This window comes from Aureococcus anophagefferens (genome assembly GCF_000186865.1).
Source record: "Aureococcus anophagefferens unplaced genomic scaffold AURANscaffold_53, whole genome shotgun sequence".
In the NCBI taxonomy this organism is placed as follows: domain Eukaryota; class Pelagophyceae; order Pelagomonadales; family Pelagomonadaceae; genus Aureococcus; species Aureococcus anophagefferens.
In genome coordinates this window covers 123,683-137,552 of record NW_008705606.1, presented here as the reverse complement: position 1 = coordinate 137,552, position 13,870 = coordinate 123,683, and the positions used below count along the sequence as shown (strand labels likewise).

Sequence of the window (13,870 nt, the reverse complement as noted above, 5' to 3'; positions counted from 1 at the left end):
CCCCGGCAACAGGCACGGACCGTCGTGAAGCCCCCACCTCGCCGGCGACGTGGACGCGCGCGAGGCGGTTCGCGGCGTCGCCGCCGATCGCCCCCGGCAAGGCGAGCGGCGCCGTCGCCGTGGCGACGCCCGCGCGGCGCCGGCCGGCGGTCGGGCCCGCGCGTCGCGCCCGCGCGTCGGCGCCCGACCCCCTCGACCCCATCTTTTCTCCTCTAACCAGCCTATCCCCTCGAACAAGCCTGCGAGGCGGGACTCCCGAGGACGTGGCGCTTCTGCCAACGCCGACTCTACTAAGGCCTGCACCGAACCCTTCGCGTAACCCCGGCTCCGCGCCCCCGCCGGCCGGCGCAGACTGACCTTTACCTTCCCGGAGGCCGAAGACCGGAGGAGCACGGGCAAACTTGTGGTCCAAATTACGAACTGGTCCAAATTACATGTGGCGCTGATTATCCGTAGTGTACTTGTAGTAAGTTGTACTGGGGCGCTACTCTTGATCAGGATATACCATGGGCGAGCTCGCAGCAGTGCGTGAAGAGTTAGAGCGGGCGCGTGACGAAACCAACCGAGTGACATTAGAAAACGAACGCCTGATAGATGAACGCGATGCTCTCGAACAGCGCATCCAACGCGCCGCAGATGCCAAATTGGGCGAGATGGAAGACAAATTTGATTCGACAATCGCGCAGACACGTGCGGAAGCACAGCATCGTGTTGAAGTAATCCGCATCGAGTTGGAGCAATTAAGACGAGCCGCAAGTGGCGATTCGTGTGGCTGGAAAGAATGTGAGGATGGTACTTTCTCTAATGTAGAAACTGGAGAAAACGGGGTTAGGGAGATACCGGAAACTCTGGCCTTCGCACGTGCGGTCCGGCGGGTGGATGACCTTGGTACACAGGAGGAAACAGCGAAGGTAGCGCAGAAGCGTGCTCAAACTGCTGAAACAAGACGGCGTGAACTCGATGTTAAGCTTAATGAAGCAAGAGCAGACGCGCGCTCCCACCGTGAACTTTTAGGGAGTTGGACACTCGCTGCAAAGTTAATAGCATCCTCGATATCAACCCAGGATGCTGTCTTGACCGCGCATTGTGATTCCCTACAGTCACATGGACAAAAGCTTCTCAAGCAGAGTGGCTCGCTTAAACAGAGCACGCTAAGAGTGCAAAGTGCAACGAGATCCATTCGGAATGTACGAAAGGCTCTATCCGTATCTGAGACAAATAAGAAATACTTGGAAGCCGAAATAGTCAAGCTGGGTGCTTTGCTGGGTAAAACACAACAGGAGCTCGCCAGCTTGCGCAGCTCTCTGACAAGTGCAGTTGAAGCTGAGGTTAAACCAATGCGCACAGAGATGTCTAAGGCGCGGGATGCACTCTCCCGTGAGCGGTTGGCGCGTATGGTGGAGCGACGCCAGCTCGCAGCGCTCTGGCCAAGCGGATATCTTGCACCGGTGTCGCTTCGCCGGCACATTCACCTGGGCGTTGATGAACGAAGCGAGCTGCTAGGCACAGCTCGTACCGCTGCAGCGGACGCTGAAATCAAGCGTGAGATTCGTAGACGTGTTGCAGATGCTTCGAGATGGGTTGAAGCAACAGATGATTATGGACGAAAATACTTTGTGCACTCAGACACTGCAGAAGCATCATGGCAGGCGCCCCCTGCTATGCTGCCATGTGCAGTGCTGATAACAATGCAACTAAGGCTCGACAATCTAATATTTAAAAACTCTATAGGTATGAGCCACCACCAGGGCGTGATGAACTTGGTAATATAGTTGCCGTGAACGTGACCCCCATTACCAAAATCACAGACAACATGGCTCCCGCTGCGTCAAGTGGTGACACCGAGCTACTGCCTCAGTCATGATTTTTACATCTAGCGTCCCATGCTATGCCCCCCCCTAATCCAAATGCGAACTCGCTGTATATTCTGTAGGTCGCCTCGCATGCCTTTAAACACTTGGGAAGAGATTGTCGATGAATGGGGGCAAACGTCATGGAAAAATATTTCAACGGGTGAGCTAAGCTGGGTCAAGCCAAGTGAAGCGGATTTGCCTATGATTTCTGCTCAACCATCGGATCAAATAGACCCTGTTCATAGTAAAGGTGCGCACGCAAGCCATCCTGAAGTCACCACAGAGCGACAATCGATGGCACAAAAGAAGCAGAGTTTTATGCCTGACGAAGATGCCACATCCAGTGGTGATGACGAGGCCCCATCAGCCTGCGATGGTGCTTTTTATTTTTCTGAGCGCCACGAGCTCCATTTGGCGCGATCAAAGCGCCGCAAGCGCACTGCAATCTTATCTGCACGAAAGGCTATCGCTTTCCTAGAAGAGGCGGCGTTTATCAATAATCTGCGCGGCAGTGATCAAGTGGAAAACGACACGCCCACTTTTGTTGACGTACAAGCTCTTCGTGCACTTGCAGCGGGCGACGATAATTGGAAATACGTTTCTCTCAAGGAACGCACCGCTGCAAAGGTCCGCGCAGAAGCATTGAGAATTGCCACGGAAAGAGAAGCCAAGGCAACAGAAGAAGTCACCCCGGTGTATCTATATAGCATCAAGTCCATCATGATAAGAATGTTACACAATATCCCCAGGCACGACGTGCTGAGTTACGTCGAACCTTGGCTCAGCGCCGAAAAGTATCAGGGCTCGCAACGCACCATCCGCCTTCGGCCTCGCTGACAGATCCCCCCCAAAGTTATACTAACGTTACCAATGAGGGTATTGACACATACAACACGGGTCTTATCTCACATGAGAATCTCCAAGAACCACCTACAATTGTGATAGATTCTTACCAGATTCTATGTGTGAACGCTCGAAAATTTAACAGCGTGCACATTGCACCCGATGGTTTCTCTCTGGAGCAAATCCGAAAGGACTTGGAGGCAGCCGCCCTCCCCAGTGTGAAACACTTGGGAAAATATTCAATCGCACGTAGACTATTATACAGGCGCGCGCAGAGGAATTATTGCTTGAGCAGCTTACAAAGATGCGTCTACGCGTCGCAGCGATCTCATACAAATTGTTGTGTTATCTAGGAAGATCTCGACAGAAATCTAGACAAGAGGATTGCGTTTCTGGAACTGATCTATCAATTAAAAAGAAAGAACCTTCTGACTTACAGAAGACAGCATGCCAACAGCTGAATTCTTTACGCGGTGCGCTTCTTGCCAGAGTTCCGGCTGACAGGGAGGCGGGATTAAAATCTGCACCAGACACGGATTACACCCAGACCAACCCGCCTAGTAGTGCAGTTCTCATCAATGTTCTTGCTGCCGAGGTTATTTTATCTGGATTCACTGGGCAGCCAATACAAAGAAATTCAATGGAATTCGCTAAGAAAATATATAACAGCCTGATGAGCTGTGAGCTTCGTTGGAGCTCGTTGGCTCTGATAGTAAATGCACCCGCCCATGCGCTGAGTAACGTCGCCAGCCCCATCCGGGGCACTGGCCCTTCTTGTGCTCAGCGTCTTGCCAAAAATCAAGAGCAATATTCTAAGGTGTGCAGAGAGGCGCGTCAAAAGATTCTTAGTACGAACTTTTCATAGGGCCACACCGAGTCAAACGTGCTCAACAGCATTCAAAATATGTTATCAGCACGGGAGACTGCACATCACACGACGGAGGTACGTTAGCTTGAACATGTGTACCTGGAATTTGACTCAAAAGGGCAGATTGCACGACTACTTGATCTAGGGGAAAGCAACTTACTCCCTGAACAATTCTCGTCGCTTGCCGATATGCCTGAGACAACCTGCCAAACCTTGAAATTTGACTCGTGTAAACCAATTTGTGGATTCTTTGAGCCTTCCGCGTCCCCTGGAGATTCAGCTACTGTGTGTCGCACAGCCCCATCAGCCTTTGTTCGGGATGCGACCAATGCCATCGCAGAAATTGTATCAGCCCATGACAAGATCCTCAGTGCGCTGATTCTGAGGTCGGCCAGACTCGGCGCAGAACTATGGATTGATCACGAGGCTCTCGCAGCCAGGACTGGCCGGGCAGACAGCAAATTGGGTGAGATCATTACGAGGCAGGAATCCATTCTCGACGCTGCTAATAGACGGGCACAAACAGCGCAGACACGACACATCGCGCTGTTGCGCAGCTCGAAGCAGAAGGATGAGAGTGAAAGCAAGGCCCTCGCAACACTCAAAGAACTTGTGGCTGATGCAGCACATGAGCTGATAGGTCGGGACCGTGCCATGGAAGCTCGCCAGCAGGCAAGATCTGAAGCTCGTGCTGAGTTTGAGCGTGGTATTTGGCTAGCTAGAGGAGCACAACATGCAGTGTCGACTCGCGCGGCACAAGTTGTCGAACGTTCTCGCCAAGCGCGAGCACTCGTCCGGCTTCAACATTCCCTACACGCTGCGTGTATGGAACACTGCCGTGCCACCGTGGCGTACGAGCTTCTTCGAGAAAAATCTATGGCGGACGCCATGACTGTCTCCCAGTTGAAGATTGTTGCCTTGAGAGAAGAGCTTTGTCAAGAAGGTCGTCGACGAAGGTTTCTGCACGAAACTGAACTCCGTTTTTTTCGTGCAGATGTAAGAAGACTACTGAGAGATCAGGAAGCCAAAGACGAGCGCTCTGCTCTACTCACGGCTGTGGCGAATGCTCGCTTGGAGTGCGACAACGTGCCTGCCTGTGTCTGAATGAAGGATTCTGTGTCTGAACGAAGAAAGTTGCATATACTACCATTCTAGGCGATACTTGATCGCCGTGCTGCCATGGTCGCTGCTACAGCTTCGAAGAACAGCATGTGCAACTCTTGTGTTACTGGAAATCGAATGGCAGAGACACGCGTGGCTGCTGCATACGCTCAGCTTGCATTGCTGGAAAATTCTCGCCGCTGTGCTCGCATTCGTGAACAAAAACAACGGAATGAAGATCTCCTCGTACCGCGCTCGGAGAGGCTGAGTCTATCCAGCAACAGCAAAGAGGAAGATGTAAACCTAGAAGAGAAAGGTGGCCTTTCCGTGAAGTTGCGCCGCAGGCCTCTGCCTCCAGATACCCCATTCCGTGATCCGCTTTGGTTGCCAGCACGTGCCCAAAAGCTTTTACGCAGCTCGTTTGCTTCAGGACATATTAAATGTGCGACTGAGACATCTTTGAACGAACATCGACGTGCTTGCAACGCCATTTCCGAATTGCATGACCAACTGCTTGGAGAACGAGCATCACGAAGGCGAGTTCACGCCGCAGCTCTGTGCGCTGGAGTGCGAGCTGCACAAACAGCGAAACACCTTGCTAAAGAAGCGCGGACTAGAGCCTCGAAAGATCGGGTTTGGGCAAGGCGCGACGCCCTTCGCGAAGCTCGAGAGTAACTCCCTTTGTCTTTAGAAAATCTGAGTGATTTGATGGGCTTGACTATATAGGCGGGACGTTGCTGAATCGAACTTTCGAGACAGACTCAAACAATGCAAGCAGCAGATCTTTCTCCACATAGCACTCGCAGAGGCACTCCGACATAGCCTGGGTGTTGAAGCAGCTCGCCGAAGAGTGCGCGACCTAGCGATATTGGAAATGACACAGTCTCTTGCTAAACTACGTGCTTGCTCTCGTGACGAGGTATATTATGAACGTGCGCACTCGGCTCGTCTTGAACTATGGGTTCACACGCTGCTCGCTAGCTTCTCAAGAGCAAAAACTGCGCTTATGCACCGTGAAACCTTGCTCGACCAGCAGAAGAAGCTTGACATGCGGGCTCAACGTGCATTACGCCTCGATGTTTGGCGGCATACCACTGCAGCACACGCGCTTGGACTAGATACATCCGCCCTTTTTCTTTTTTTTGCACAGCGCGTTGCAACCATGTCCGGTGCGCACCATACGTTCAACAATGCTCTTCGTAAATATTCCAGTGTATTGTATTAGTCTTCTCGCAGTCAAAAAGCTAGGTGCTAATGGAGCCGCCCTGGTGTTAGCTGCAATGTGTCGATCACCGAGGCGCGAGCTCCGCCGCCTCAGCGCAAAGGCGCTCGCTGCCCTCACCTGGAATTGCCAGGTGGACAGTCGAGCCTTAGGCGCCGATGTTCGTGAACAATGGCGACTTTGGGTTGATGTGGCGGTCAGCCGTGAGATGGAAAGACTCAGACGCAATCTTGGGTTCGACGATAGATCTGTCCAACCAAGGCGTCTATCTCAAGCTCAAAGTTTACCAAGCAAAATAAACCATGGCACCCCTCGCGATGCAGCCGTTGCCCGGAGACAATGGGCTCTCCGTCGCAGGCGCTTATGCGAGGGACCAAATCATGCAAATATGCGCCAACTAGTGACGGGAAGCACAGGCTGGCTGTTCCCCAAATTGGATAGATCCAATAAGGAGGCTGTTTATAGGATGCCCGCACCCTTGATCAAAGTGCTCCTTGTTCTGTCTCGCGACCGTGACCAGGAATGCGTACTTGCTGCCACCAGGGGCCTTGCAGGAGTGTCATTCAATGCAACGAATGCATCATCACTGGGGCGAGTAGATGGTCTGATATCCGCCGTCGTCGGCTTGGTACAACATGCCAACCCGGAAGTGGTTGCCTTGGCATGTGATGTCTTGCATATGTCGCTCAACAACTCCATTTGTTCTTACACTTAATAACTCAAGAGGGGACATTCTTATCTTCTTATTTCATAGGCGGCGGCCAACCTGGCGTTCCAAATGCAGCAAAATCAGGAAGCACTTGGTGCAGCAGGTCTTGTTGAGATTTTTGTTGACAAGCTGCGGTCCTCCATTTCTCGGTCTTCACGTCACACTGAGACGACATACGACACCGATATTGTCGAATCCGTAGTCAGTGCGCTAGCAAATGTGCTCTCATTGCATGCGCCAAATGCTGACAGGCTTGTAGCTGCAGGTGGATTAGATGTTCTTTCTCGCCTCCTGCAGTCACATATTTCAGTTGATTTGCTAAACTCAGACAGGGAGGCTCAGATTCAAGCAGGTGCTGCAAATTCCCTTGCAAATGCCTTCGCATCCCTTACAGGAGGGAATCGCTGCGCTCTTATAACAACATTTTCCATCTCGGAGACAAATGAGGATCTTTCGCAAACACCGTCATTGACGCCACTCTGTGAAAAATCCTCCGTGAGCTCCGTTATCCTCCTTTGTGTGGCAAATATATCAACTGCGAGGCGCTCGGCCGCGCTTCTTCTCGGCAACCTTGCCCTTGACCCTGAGCTTCGGTCCGAACTTGGTCAGGCTGGTGCCATAGAAGCTCTCTGGTCTATCTCCAACAAAGGGCAGAACAAAGCACAATGTGCAACTGCTCTTTGGGCACTTTCAAACCTTGCGTGGTCCAATAGTCCGAACCAAGAACGGTGTGGACAATTTATCGAAAATGTGATAGATTTGGCGGCAGTGAAAAACACCATCGACCGTGCACACTTCCGCGGCGACTATGTCGATGAGTCTCATATGGGAGAGCTGCTACTGGGAAGAGCCGCGCATAACAATGTCCTAGAGCGTGCGTGCGCATTGCACCTGGTGGCAAATGCGCTTTATTTCAATGACTCAAATCGAATCCGAGTCGAATCTTCACGAAGCGGTGTAGAAACAATAGTCACACTCGCACATTATTGTCAACCGCCAGCTGTACGTGAAGCCGCTCTCCGTTGCTTGGCCAGTCTCACTGCGACTGATCGTGGAGCAAAGCGAGTCTTGCTTGTCCAGACTGGAACTCGTTCTGATGTTTGCCGGACACTAGTCGACGCTGCGGGTGACACGCAATCTGGTGGCGAAAGTGCGAATGTGCGACGTCTAGGAGCGGCAGCACTCGCTAATATTTGTTCTCTAGCCGATGCTCGCCGCTACATGTCTTCAACACCGTGAATTAATCCACTGTGACTTATCACAATAGTCAGATGCATAGGTTTGCTGCTGGGGGAACAGATGCTCTTGTTGGCCTTTGCGGCGCTGTTGATGAAGACGTACGTCACGAGGCAGTGGCTTCTCTCGCTGCTCTCGAGGATGACACATCTGGAAAATACTCGAAAGCAACTGAAAACAAATTTGGCCACAAGGCCCTAGGGCTCTTGCAGACAGCCCAGTGTGCTTCAAAATCAAGGACGCATGTCGATTAATCGCCAGGTAGCCCATATGTATAGCTCATCACACCCACTGAACCATGCCAACCATGCAAAAATCATCCACAAGTCCCTGGTTTCTGAACGGGAATGACACCGGCCCAAAACTCAGCCTAGCATGCCCAGTTAACCGGAGAAATCGGCACACGGACTGATATGAGGGCCCTGAGTGCGCAATTGTACGATTCTTCGGGGGGGTGCGTCTGTCGTCATCGAAAAAAAAAATCACGCCCTGCTGATTGGCTGACTGGCCGCGGGGCAACAGTGCCCAAGCAGCATGAGCTCGAAGTAGGAACTGAGGCCCAACGCGGGCCTGTGGACCCAGGGGATCGCTTAAGCGTCCCCTGGGCGTCCGGGGACCGCGCTGTGGCGCGAGGGGCGTCGCATGCCAGCTGGTCGCGGCCGACGGAGGGCCTTTGTGGGAATCTGCCACACACACCGACGTACCAGGAAAGTAGCAAGAGAAAACGGAAAGTAGGGAGATACCAATATACCATACCCATAAGAAATAGCAAATAACTAGGAGAGCAGCGAACCTCAGCGAGGCACTACCAGTTCGCTACAGCAGTCCTATAGGGTTAGTCTCAGGGCGAAGAAGATCGCGCGACGGCATCTACAAGGTAGCGGGCAATAATATGCAGCCGCTTCTCCTCGCGTTGACTTTCTCAGCTGCCTCGGCCTTCGTCGCGCCCACGACGCCTGCCGTGGGCCTCGTTCTCGATGGATCTGCAGTCGATGAAACCGCGTGCTCCAGCGTTCGTGAGCTTTGTCTTCCGACCCGTTAGAAACATCACTAATAGGCGATCGGGGTCCAAGCGCCGGCAGGTTTCTGGGACCCGCTTGGGTTGAGCACCAATCAACCAGAGGGTGAGGATATAAGAAGACTCAGTATAATTCAGAATCTAACATAGGCTTTGAACGCCGTCGTGCTGTTGAACGTAAACATGGCCGCATTGCCATGGTGGCGATGGTAGGATGCATCGCGCACAACGCCGACGTGGAATTCCCGGGCTACCTCTCTCTCTCTCAACAGCTCAAGTTCTCTGATATCCCGAACGGCGGCCAGGGTATCTTCAAGGTTCCAGCTGCCGGTATCGCGCAGATTCTGCTCTTCACAGGACTGATTGAGATGGCGTGGTGGCCTGCATCTAAGTATGACGGCGACTATAACGTTGGTTTCTTTGGTGCAAAATACGGGCCGGAAAAGAAAACGGAGAAGCTGAATGCGGAGATGGCTAACGGTCGCCTTGCCATGCTCGGTATTATTGGCAACATGTTTGCTGAAGGTCAGACCGGCCAGACGCTCGGCGAGCAGATCGGTTCCGGTAACATGATCCCATTCTAAGCACCTCAAGTTCCAAATATGATATTTCATTGCCTTTTGGCCAGGAACGTGCGCATCACGCACCACAAAGGAGGACCATATGCCAACCTACCGGGGCGCCAAGCTAGATAGGTAGCCTACACAACCCCCCGCGCTAACCCACCTGGTGGTATACTCTAGCGTGAAACAAAGAGCACTAGTCCTTACTCCCCAGGAGTGCTCCCCAGGGAGGTCACCAACGCGGCCGCGGGGGTCGGCGTCGCGGTCGTCGACCGCTTGCGCCCCGTACTATGGGCGCCGCGGGTGCCGCCGCGGGAATGCCCGGGGGCTGCCGCGCCGCGCCGCTCCATGTTGTACGCCGCGCGCGACGTCTAGAGCGCGTCGACGGCCCGCGCGCGCGTCGTCACTGGCCCCTTTAAAATGGCGCTGCACAGGCTTAGTTCAACATGATCAAAACACTGCTTGGACTCAGCGTTTTTAGCCAAACTCAGGTTGCTGTGTTTGGCAACCCAGTGCCTTCTTATGTGGAGGAAATTCAAGTTCAATACACAACTTGCCAGCCTGGCACCCAGTTCTGCATCGCTCGAGGCGGCGCATTCTTTCGGCACTTGAACTGGACTTCGCTTATGCTCGCAATAAGCGCGCAGAATAATTTCTAGAAATGCAACTTGGAAACGATCTGGCTTGGTCTCGTCACCTGATTCTCGCCGGCGGCGCCTGCGTGTCCGCCTGGTCGTCCGTCCAAATGGCCACCGCACTCTCGACCTTCGAGGCTGAGCTTTATGCACTTGTCCTGACCGTCCGCGTCCTCATTGCTATGCGACAGCTCGCAGAGTTCCTGCTCGGCCGAGCCCTGCGCCCCTCCTTCATCTACTGCGACAACCAGAGCGCGATCATATTTCTCCGGCGCCGCGACCTCTCCGCGCGGGCCAGACACATCCGGGTCCACCTCGGGTTCGTCTACGACGCCATCGACTCGGGCTGCTTCCACTTTCGCTACGTCCGGTCCAAGCAGAACCCCGCGAATTCCCTCACGGCTGCTGAGGACGAGGAACGCTTCTACCGCTCCGTCATGGCATTCAGCGGCGCTGATGTGCGCACAGGCGCCTGAGGCGCCGGCCCATCCTCGTGCCCGCGTCTCCGGCCTTTGGCCTTGCGGCTACGCCGGCACCACCACCAAAAAAAAAAAAAAAAAAACAGAAACGACTACCCCAAGCGGGCTCCCATCGGGCCTCCTCGCGAACCCCCTCCATACGCCCGCGTGCGGCGGGGGAGCAGATGACCCAATTCCCCCAGCGTCATCCCCTAGGATACCAATCCCCCGTATCCTCCTCCTCCTTAACCTAGCCTATAACGCCAGTGCTATGGTTCACCTCATCTGAAAAATCCTCCCTGTATGGTTATGGATGGCTGAATTTCAGTCTCCCAGCCCCGTCGCGCGCTCGTCCCGGCGCGCCCCTCGACGGGATGGCTTGGGAAGGCGGAACGACGGCGAGAGAGCGGCCGCAGCCCTCGGCCGCGCGCCCAGCCCGCAGGCAGCCGCGACCCTGGGTGCCGCCTCCAGGGCTCGCTCCGGGCCGAGGGGCAGCCTTTTAAGCCACGGAGAGCGGCCATCGTCGAGATGGTCAATCGCCGCCACCGGGGATCAGCTCGCCGCGCGCCACCTCGCGGCATAAGTCTAACGCGCCGTGAAGGCGTTACAGTAGTGTAGCGGCACTCACCATGGCAGCCAAGAAGAGGGTGGGGGCGGTCGTGCTCACTGAGGACTCGAGTAGACCCCGACCCCCCTGTATGGAGATCAATTTTCAGGGCGAAGTTTCGGCGGTAGGAGCGATCAATGATTGCATCTCTGCGGCGGTTTCCCACGCTCAAGCTAAGCTTAAGGCCGTGGTTGCGACGCGATTTACTGTTGTGTTCCAGGTCCACTGTTGTTGGGCCGTCATCGCAATGGTTCCTCCCATACTGGTGGCAGACAGCTTCGTGCCAATTTGTGGGGAGATAGCGACAGAGCCGGTTCCTAGTGCCATTGATGCATGGGCGTCGCTGCACATATCCACGGTGACGCCCCAGGCGAAGCCCCCAATAGACGAAACTGGCCGAACCAGCTCAAATTTATCATTGCACGAATTGGAGCATCGATCGAGTCTATGGGGGGGGGGGCGAAGCACCGGAGAGGTGTTCAATAGTCTACCTCGTATATTGGCAGCGCAGTTGGAACCAGACGGAAATGGCCGCAGATCTACCTCTCGGCCGACGAGTGCGGGATCCGCTCGACGCCCGTCGAGCGCGAACCGTCGGCCAGCGAGTGCGAGCCGTGCTCGGCGCGAGCTGTTTAAGCTCGCTGACAGAGATAATAAAGGCGCCATTAGTGCAGAGGGTATGCATGAGTGGTTGAGTATGCAATCGCCGACGCCCTTCAGCGAAATCAAAAAGTTACTGGATGCGGTGAATCATCCCCAGTCGCAGCCTTTTGGACCAGGAATTTTTGGAGATGTCTTGGCCCTGTTACAAAGGGCGAATCCAAAGCGCTGGGCCATTGAAAACCTCACTGTCTTTGCGATACCCAAGCCCAAGCTTGATTCCCAGTTGAATGTGGACGCAAGGGAACTCAAGGAGATTCTTTGTCCGGGTCAAGCGCACAAACCCAAATTGGAGGTTTTCTCGCCGTTTTCGCCCTTGGAGAAAGTCTCGAATTCTTTTGGCGACACTCCTACTTTCGGGACAGAACATGTCATTAATGATCATGTGACGTTGCCGACCCCACAGGTGTTCATCAACACTACCCGACGACCATCAACTGTGCCCAAGGATAATGCTGTCCGCACGTCAAAAAATTTGAAGCGGGCCCTAACTTCGCAACACAGTTTCAAATATTGCACGACGAATTCGATAGCTCACTCACACTCGCAGCCTACCATTGGTCGATCTCAAAGCCCTGGGCAGCATGATGAGAATTCAGCTAAATTTCTCCCACTTCACTTCCGTCAAACTTCATTAGTGGAGAACTTCGAATTTCTTCCTGAGGCCGGAGTCTCGGCTGTTGAGTTTCCCACAAATCAAGATGCGTCAGATAGCAACCGGGGCGGTGCCCAGGTAACTCGCGCCGGCCCCCCCTGGCCAAGCGACCCGAATCATATGACAAGGAGTGCCTTTCAAAGCCTCAAGGTACTCGAACGTCCCGAATCGGCAGTTCTTGTGACGAACTCGGCCGTCGCAGAGCCTTTCAGTTCGGCGACGACTAAGCCCACTAAGCAAGCTCGCATCCGACGGCATGATAACTCCATGGGTAGTGTCGGTGAAGGTTCTATTGTGGTGTCTTCCCTTCTCGCTTCTGGTTTCTCAGAACTGTTCACCCCACCCACCCGCCTCCCCGATGGCTTGCTCGAGCCCATCTCACTCGCCGGTGGAAAGCCTGGATTCATCTCCCATCCAGAGAGGAGATTGGAAGAGGACGGCACAAACCAGGCCCTCCAGCGCCTTGAGGAAGTTGAAGCTAGGCTCATTCATGAGCTTCGTGGCGAGGATGCTGTCGGAAAAGAGACAAAAATCTCTCAGCTTCCTGCCTACGCAGCCGATGTACGATTCTATCAGAAAGCCACTGTACTCGAAGGCCGAAATTCCGCTACACGAGAAAGAACTCGTCACCGTCCCACCCGCATTCCCGGTCTAAACAAAGCAGCTGCCTCGGAAGCCAGGGCGCCTAGGGCCCACAGCGGCGACCCCGCTAGGCAACGCTGAGCCAGTTCCGCAGTTGCGCCCGCCTGGCATCCCAGAAGATCTCCAAGCCCCCCCCAAAAGCTAGCGCGTGGCCTGGCTCTTGAGTCAGAGACCGTACTTTACAGAGAGCTTTTCAGAGTGGAAATCGAGGTGCAGTTCACTGAAGATGACGGTAGAAATCTCTCTATCTCTCTAGTACTTGTCGCGCATCGCCACCGGGCCCCAGGGAAGTCCCCAGGGGGGCGCTACAGAATTAGCAACCTGGGGGGCAGCCCCAGACACCCCACGGCCACCGTCGGGACGAAACGCCGCCGGAGCTCGGCCCGGTGGACTCGACGATTTCGGGCTCCCCCGAGGAATCCGTCGCGCTGGACGCGACGGGGTCGATGACGAACGATCTCCGCTGCTGCGATGACTCGAAAACTATGTTAGAGGGGTCGCGAGGGGGCAGCGCGTCCCTTCCCACCCACTCTACCTCCCCGTTCCGGTCGCCACGCGGTCGTATGTAAAGAAACTAAGTCCCGTACATCAACTTGACGTTAAGGTACAGTCCGTAGTAGCAGGATAGGCACAGTGGGTGAGAGGGGAAGCTCAGTGTGCTACCTTACGGTAGCGCAGTCATAAGATAGTAACTGATTATAAAGGAGGGGGATCGGGAAGGAAGGCCTAACTAGGGTAGGTACAGTACTAGCATGATGGTAGTAGGGTAGTGGTAGTGTAGCGTACTGTACTACAGTATA

At 54.3% G+C, this 13,870-nt stretch overlaps 2 protein-coding genes across 2 annotated transcripts; both read left to right on the top strand.

Annotated features, from left to right (window-relative positions):
- Nucleotides 1–8,698: 8,698 nt before the first annotated feature.
- On the top strand, nt 8,699–9,591 carry LHC22 (hypothetical protein; the record flags this gene model as incomplete). Its single annotated transcript, XM_009043409.1, has 3 exons — nt 8,699–8,832; nt 8,890–8,956; nt 9,001–9,591. The coding sequence occupies 3 exons, from the start codon at nt 8,725–8,727 to the stop codon at nt 9,432–9,434; spliced, it is 609 nt and encodes a 202-aa protein (XP_009041657.1).
- Nucleotides 9,592–11,640: 2,049 nt separating this feature from the next.
- Nucleotides 11,641–13,151, top strand: AURANDRAFT_67850 (hypothetical protein; the record flags this gene model as incomplete). Its single annotated transcript, XM_009043410.1, has 5 exons — nt 11,641–11,718; nt 11,874–12,005; nt 12,069–12,158; nt 12,180–12,276; nt 12,412–13,151. The coding sequence occupies 5 exons, from the start codon at nt 11,641–11,643 to the stop codon at nt 13,149–13,151; spliced, it is 1,137 nt and encodes a 378-aa protein (XP_009041658.1).
- Between the last annotated feature and the right edge of the window lie 719 nt (nt 13,152–13,870).